At 42.7% G+C, this 7,746-nt stretch overlaps 1 protein-coding gene across 1 annotated transcript; it reads right to left on the bottom strand.

Annotated features, from left to right (window-relative positions):
* Positions 1 to 931: 931 nt before the first annotated feature.
* LOC139401301 (transcription factor MafAa) lies at positions 932 to 5,482 on the bottom strand. Its single transcript, XM_071145643.1, has one exon. The coding sequence runs from the start codon at positions 4,239 to 4,241 to the stop codon at positions 3,312 to 3,314; it is 930 nt and encodes a 309-aa protein (XP_071001744.1). The 5' UTR covers positions 4,242 to 5,482; the 3' UTR covers positions 932 to 3,311.
* Between the last annotated feature and the right edge of the window lie 2,264 nt (positions 5,483 to 7,746).

The raw sequence follows: 7,746 nt of genomic DNA, 5'->3' as shown, positions 1-7,746 counted from the left end.
AGGGACTAGGACTGCAGTTAAATGAGACTAATGTGCGTCATTACAGAAATCTGAACAAACACCTCTCTCTTATCGCCTAAGATTAATCACAACGCAAAGTTCCCACTGTTTCTAATGAAAAATCATATTCAAGTGATTGCGGTTGATGTGTGATAATAGGCTACACTGTTCGTTTGAGATAAGAATTATGAAAGTAGTTCAAGTGTAGCCTAAAATACATCACAATGTAAACAAGAAAGTCAGGATAATGATGAAATTGTAATAATAATAATAATAATAATAATAATAATATAAGCCTAATAATAAGAATAAATAGCTAATACTTTACCATTTTAAATAAGACAAACGTGAGTATTGTTGTTTCGTTTCTGTATGCTATAGCCTACCTTTTGCAACAGATTGCTTCAATTATTGTTGACGCTCAGTTGCCTTATTTAGAAGGACAATCGTTGCAGAACCTAAAAAGTATAATCATCCACAAACATATCTAAAATATTAGCTTTTCGTTGATTTATTTTACCATGTGGACTATAGGCTAAGTAATATCAGTACGTTTTGCCTGATTCATTAATAGTTTTGGTAATATTACGCGTATGGATGCTTCTTAAATTGCCCGGTTATTACAACATCCGCCAGCGTTTTACTGGATATTTTCAAATTATGAATAATATAATTGAACATAAATTACTCGTTCTGTAAAGGCAATCCAGGTGTCGTTACTGTTGCAAACAGCGGAGAACTTCAAGCGAGAGGAGAAGAATTCATAGGCTAAGCCTATTTAAGAAAACCTGCTATTTATTTTGTTATTAGGCTACTGTAAATGTTTAGAGTCTTTGTTTTGAGGCCTACTGAATAAACATTATTTTTACGGCGTACATTTTCAATGCTTGAAGGTACATTTAAACGAAAGACATGGGAAGAGATGAACAGATTTTGGACATAACTTTTTATTAAACATTATGAAAGCAAGATTCTCAATAACATTCCATCTTGAAACATTTAATTGCCTTGAGTTATTGACACGTTCGGACATTTAAATGTTTCTAGAATAAATATATAGAATCATATAGGCTATACAGGTAGGCTATACATTGACAGCACTGTGCAGAAGATACTTCGCCATGTTGCCGGGATGCGAGAGTGTTTACGTCACTTTGGAATTCTAAAAATTCTAACTTCAAGACCATAAATACAGGTTCAATCTCGGTGGCCAACAACATAACTCTGCTCTATATTGACGGATTGAGTAATTAATGAATTGATTGAAAGATAATTGATCCATATTGATTTTTTTTCACTAAAACATGACTAAATTTGTCAAAACAGAAAAAGCACCCAAATAAATTATTTCGTTGAAAGTTAAGACTAATTGATTTTGCATCACAAGGATATATATATATATTTTAAACTAAACAGTATCTTGGGAGGGTAGAAAACAACATCTCTCTCCCACTCCATTTTGATCCGATTTGCAAACACCTCTCATAATTCTCCTTGTCTTGTCAACCTAGCTGTATTCCTGCATATGTCGCCATCAGCCTTGCACTAACTGGCATTGGCAAGGTGGTTCAGTACTTCTGCACAATATTGCACATCATATATGTAGGCAGCAGGTAACACATGAACCAGGGATTTCTTGTTGACAGAATAATGATTTTTGACTTAATCACACCCTCAGAGAAAAAGATAATCATTGACAATCCAAGCATCCACCAGGCATCTTTCTACACATCAGATAAAACAGAATAGGCTATATTGAGCTATAAGACACCGGACTGCGGAATTATTTAATTATTATTCACAAGCCATTAGATCACCTTTATTGTTCTTATACCTCAAATTGTACACTTTTTAAAAAGTAGAAAATCAATTTATTAAGAGTTTAGTTAGGTTGGTGCATAGAGTTTTAGCAGCGAATGCAGTCCTTATATTTGTAGCTACATTAAGTAAATCGCCTCATCGAATGTTTCTATTCACCTTATTATCATAACAGTAATACGCAACAAAGGTCCTATCAATATAAAAAAATCCCCAATGTTTCTCATCTTAGTACAGTTAGACATCATACATGTCTAGTAGAAGTAGGAAGTTATCGTAGACTATTTGCATGCTGTAAGATAGTCCTAAAACATTGCATTAAGACGTTCTGAATCATCATCATCACTATCATCAAGCAACAAAAGTTTTAAAAGGTAACACAATAACTGTTCTATACACATATACACGTGGGAATAAATAGTCTCAAATCTGGCTCAGTTAATCATCTCTTTTTGTTTAGTTTTTCTTTTAATTTAAAACAATAGAAAAATCGATTGAAAATAGCGGGTAAAACGCATCCATTTTGTAATAGCAGATTACTAGTTCTGGTCGCAGGTTATTCTGCATTCTTTATTACATCTCTCAGGGTTATAGGGGGATAAAGTTGTGTTTTTGCATACCCAGGCCTTACTGTAGAGAGCGATGAGAGAGGCGTAGCAAGAGAAGAGGAAAGAACCATGGGCCATGCTTTCCATAACATATAGGGGTGAGAGGATTGGAGGTTTGGGGTACCATACATGTCCTGCATGCAGGGTTGCTAAAAGGGATGGAAACTAGACTTGCAATATTCAAAAGGTTGCCTTTTCGTTAACGGGGAAGAAAGGCTATATCTTGTGCCCCTCCATCATCACAGTCGGATCCGTCGACAGAGCCTGCAGGAGCGGCAAAGGTGTAGGCTATTGCTTTTTCTGTGGTTCGCCCTCTTTCATTTCAGTTCCAATATGATAAATACCGGTTTCTCTTCCTTGATTCCCCCCAGTTTTAAGACGCTGGAGTCTCTCTTTTAAGACACCATATAAGGAATCAAAACAGTTTTCAGTTTAGTTTTTCTGTCTGGTATACTTTGACAAGTTTGATTCATATTTTTCATTAAGACTTCAAACGTTAATCAGGGTTTCTCTGAGATCTATTGCATCATAAAATAATAATCAGTCTATTGATTTGACAGAGTTTGTGATCCAATGTCCATATCAAGAGGTGTTGGTGTATTGAAGTTAATCCAAAACACAATCCAACAATTATATCTGCGCACATTGATTACTTACTGTATGTGCGCATCCACCTTGCTTATTTCTTTAAATAAATATAAAGCATTATGTTATGTTGTACATTTAAAATGTACACTGATAGCCAGCCCCCCCCCCCCCCCCCCCAAAAAAAAAGGAATAACTGTAATAAAAAAAATGTAAACGGAGAAAAATACAAATAATAGTCATTAAAAATATTTAAATAAGTTTGAAGGGGGCAAAAGTCTTATGCCATGATTCAGTCTCTTACATGAAGAATTCCGTGGAGGCCGGTTTCCCGTGGTTTCCGTTAGAGGGGTCTCTGTTATTGTTACCGGGCCCGCCACCGTTGTAGCTTCGGCTCGCGAGCTTCTCGTACTTCTCCTTGTAGAGATCTCGCTCTTTGGCCAGGCGCGCGACGTCCTGCTTCAGCTGTTCCACCTGGCTCAGGAGCGTGCACTTCTCACTCTCCAGCATGTGCCTCTGCTGCACCCGCTTGTAGCGGCAGGACTGTGCATAGCCCCGGTTCTTAAGCGTGCGCCTCTTCTGCTTCAGGCGGATCACCTCTTCTTTGCTGAACCCCCTTAGTTGCCGATTGAGCTCGCGCACCGTCATGCTGACCAGCTGGTCGTCCGAGAAGCGGTCCTCGAGGCGGTGTCCATGGTGGTGGTGGTGATGGTGGGTCTGGTGATGGTGGCCGGCCGAGGCCGTGGACAGGTCTTCCCCTACATACTGCTGGCCGCGGAATCCCTCGTAGCCCTGGTGGTGGTGATGGTGGTGGTGGGCGTTGCCGATGAGTGCCTCCACGGCGTCCTCGGGGGTCAGATTGAGCGCTTCGGGGTTAATGTGGTGCTGGTAGTTGGGGATCCAGTACAGGTCCTCCAGGTGGGGCTTTCCGCCCGAGCTCTGGGGGTTGCTGCTTCCGCTGTTGTTGCTACTGTTGACGCCGTTGGCCAGGTTTTGGCCCGACTGGCCACCGGGGCTGGGGGCGCAGAAGCTGGGCGAGGAAGGCACGGAGGAGCAGGGCGTGCTGAGAGGGGTAGAGGAGAGTGATCCCGGGGGGAGGCGGTGGCAGTAACGGTCAGCCTCTGGAGGCTCCTTCTTTACTTCGAACTTCATAAGGTCGAAGTCGTTGACATACTCGATGGCCAGGGGGCTATTGGGCAACTCTGCGCTCATGGCGAGGTCGGTGGCCATGTCAGTCCATGCGACGACTCCCGCCCTCACAGCCAAACCGACACCGGGCAGGACAACGGGCAGTCCTCGCGGATGCAGATTGCTTCTTCGAATCGAAGAGGTCTGTGTGGCGTATATATAGGCACGCGCACACGCCCGGTCCCTATGCGTGGGGTTGTGAGATTGGATAGAAGAGGGGAGTAGACTACTTCGTATTAAACTGCTAGTCCTTAAAACAACTGCTATTTATAGCGGCGCATATGTAAGCGTGTAAATGAACTTGTACACCTGCCAGTTCGCCGCTTCTCTTGTTGACAACTTATCCCAGGTCAAATGCACGCTTTAATACCATGGGCCAGAGCCAGTTGAAACTGGAGCCCCCGGTGAAATTTGTCGACACCAACCTGTCTTGTCCTCGCTTCACCTCTGGACCTGCTCGCGCCCTCTGATTTAATGTCCTTGAGCGAGCAGATGATAAAGCAAGCAGCACTGTGGATGGATTGTATATTCTCTACTGTTCTGGCTGCTCCTTTTCTGGTGTTATTGTGGTCAAGTATTTTACTGTATCCTTCTTCGCCTCCACTGGCGCGAGGACAGTGTTTGCTACAGTCATTAGAGGGTGAGAAAGCAGCAGGCTCGCGGTTGAAGTTACTGCAGCATGTGTTACACAGGACCAGAATAAAACTTTCCACACATGAAACGGGCCCACGACAGCCCAGAACAAGAGACACGCACTTGTAAAAGATGCGTAAACATGTGCCAAAGTCACTTTCTGCATCTGCAGGAATCCACAATGGAATGGTTCGGAGGAAAATACGTTCTCAGAGTTCTTACAATCAAAAAAAATAGGTGTAGATATTAAAAATAGATATTTCCTTAAGTGGTGTTAAGATACTGGAGAGTGGTCCAGTTTCTGAATGGTCAGTCCAGATTTATCAGGTTGCGCTTTACTTACGAATGCGCCCGTCCCTACGCTACACCGTCCTTCCCTTCACCCTGGGAACCTTGCGCCGGTCCTCGCCGTCCTTCCCTTCACTCTGGGAACCTTGCGCCGGTCCTCCCCTTCACTCTGGGAGCCTTGCGTCGGTCCTCGCTGTCATTCCCTTCACTCTGGGAGCCTTGTGTACTGCGTGTGAGAGAGAGAGAGATGAGTGTGTGTGTATGTGCGTGAGGCGATAAATTCCTGTCACAGTTTGTTTTCTCTATCGGGCAGATAGTCGTTACTTTGAGTTCTGCGGTGCAGCGCAAGCAAGCAGTTTCACTAAGACGCTGGGAAAGGCAATGTGCACTTTTAAAAGACACCACGCATCCGACCCGCCCACTTCGAGGTGTGACGGACCAATGGGAGAAGATGAAAGCAGAGGATTTGCATTTTCCTATAGCAACCTCTCGAGCTGACCAGCCGGCAGCTGAACTGACAACGCAGGCTTGCGGAACAGGTGCATCTCCCCCTCTAGTGACGGAGCTTGTGCTACTGCACAGAGAGGAGAGAGGCAGGCACAGGGAAGGTACGCGCAAGGCGCACTGGATGGAAAGGCGATAGCTGTGCTGCTTTCTCTGAGAAATACATGTTTACTTGGAACTGTGTGAACCCTTACTACATTAGATACATATACATTATTATTAAATGTGCCTTTGCACGACATGTCTCAGACGAATAGTGCCCAATAGCTTTAGTAGCTTGGATTGTAGGTGAAAAGTCTAATTTAAACACTCCTGGAGTGTAGGCCTATATCTTAATGTGCCATTCATCCAATACATCTATTCTATTAAGTGCATGCACTATTCAATCAAAACTAAGTTAGGAAACATTTATCTCCATGTAAACCATGTTACTTTGTGACAAAACTCTGAATAATAAAGTATCCGAGTAGGCTAATAAAATCACAATTTACATACCAAACTAGACTAATACTTTCAGCAAGCAACGAAAAAAGAATAGAAACGAATTGTGCTAATAGATCAACTCCAGTCTATAACTGAATGATCAAATATAGCGCACACTCTCACAAAATCAAACAAAATAGTTCTCTCAGGTTTCACTTCAAAATCAAATGAAATATCAAATTCAAATCGAATAGAAAACCACTATGCAAAAATACTGAGCTAAAGTGGAAAGCTCTGATTATAGTCTTATTTTATGTAAATTATGCAACATTATTCGGTTAAAACAAAGACACTGTCATCCTTTCTATTAAGTTGTGGTCTGAGGGGTAAGGAAGACCCTGACATCCCCAGGCCGGGCCCCCCAAATCACTACCCTACCCTCTGCAATGGATTCAGCGCCACACGCTCCTATCCATAAAATCAAACCACATTTCCTTCGGGCGGAGGGGACCGCGAGAAGGGTGCGAGGGGGTTAATTATAATTAGGCTATTCCACGCGATGGCCTCGCGCAGGGTTTTTTAAATTCATAATTAACCACAAATTGCATCCCGACCCACCGCAGATCAACAAATAATTAAGTATTGCGCAGTCTGCGCCCTCATCGTGGAGACACAGGACGCTCTCTTCATCTGGTGAGGCACGCAGGTTAAAGAAAATCAAAACGGAAGGTTGAGCAGAACGTCGATACCCGTGATGTGTCTTGACGGAGGGCAGGACTTTATACTGCATGAACACAGATTCTGCTCACTTGTATTTTCTCTTGAGATTAGGTTAGGCTGTTAAACCTGGGGCAATGAATGCTATAATCATGGCAGTCTAGTTCATTGTCAATTTAAATCAAGGGTACAACTTTCACTGGGGACATGTCCAGCCCCCCAAATTCTGAAATTGCATTTTGTCCCCCCAGTTGTATCATTGGAATGTGATACAAAACCAGGCAACGTGTGCTTTAGGACCATGCGGATGCCTCCGAGCAGTCGGGTAGGCTGTTTCTAGTGTTAATCCAACTGGATAGATAGATATACCTATATATAATGTCCACCCCATGTCTAAAACTGGGGCGGCAGGGTAGCCTAGTGGTTAGAGCGTTGGACTAGTAACCGGAAGGTTGCGAGTTCAAACCCCCGAGCTGACAAGGTACAAATCTGTCGTTCTGCCCCTGAACAGGCAGTTAACCCACTGTTCCCAGGCCGTCATTGAAAATAAGAATTTGTTCTTAACTGACTTGCCTGGTTAAATAAAGGTAAAATAAATAAATAAAATAAAAAACTAAAATTGCGCCCCTGATTTAAATTAAAGGAAAATATTTTTTTTTAAACTTTAAGACATAGGCTCTACATAGAGACTGGTGTGGTCTAGTGATGTTGAGATAAATAACAGGTGGTGGGCACTCAGTAAGTTATAATATAAGAGGATAGGGCAGCAGAGTAACCACCATGCAACCTGCACCTGATCCTGACAAGGTGCTGAGCTCAACTTCCTGTCCAACACTTCAGCCATGAAATACATACACTGTGTGCATCCCAAATTACACTTTACTCCCTATGTAGTGCACTACTTTTGACCAGGGCCCATAGGGATATAGTTAAAAGTAAAGCACTAAATTGGGAATAAGAGGTCATTTGGAACACCACCTCT

This window comes from Oncorhynchus clarkii, unplaced genomic scaffold (genome assembly GCF_045791955.1).
Source record: "Oncorhynchus clarkii lewisi isolate Uvic-CL-2024 unplaced genomic scaffold, UVic_Ocla_1.0 unplaced_contig_11871_pilon_pilon, whole genome shotgun sequence".
In the NCBI taxonomy this organism is placed as follows: Eukaryota; Metazoa; Chordata; class Actinopteri; order Salmoniformes; family Salmonidae; genus Oncorhynchus; species Oncorhynchus clarkii.
This window is presented reverse-complemented; position numbering and strand designations above follow the sequence as displayed.

Excerpts from the sequence above, each read along its gene's own strand:
- LOC139401301 (XM_071145643.1), bottom strand. The coding sequence starts at position 4,241 with ATGGCCACCGACCTCGCCATGAGCGCAGAGTTGCCCAATAGCCCCCTG.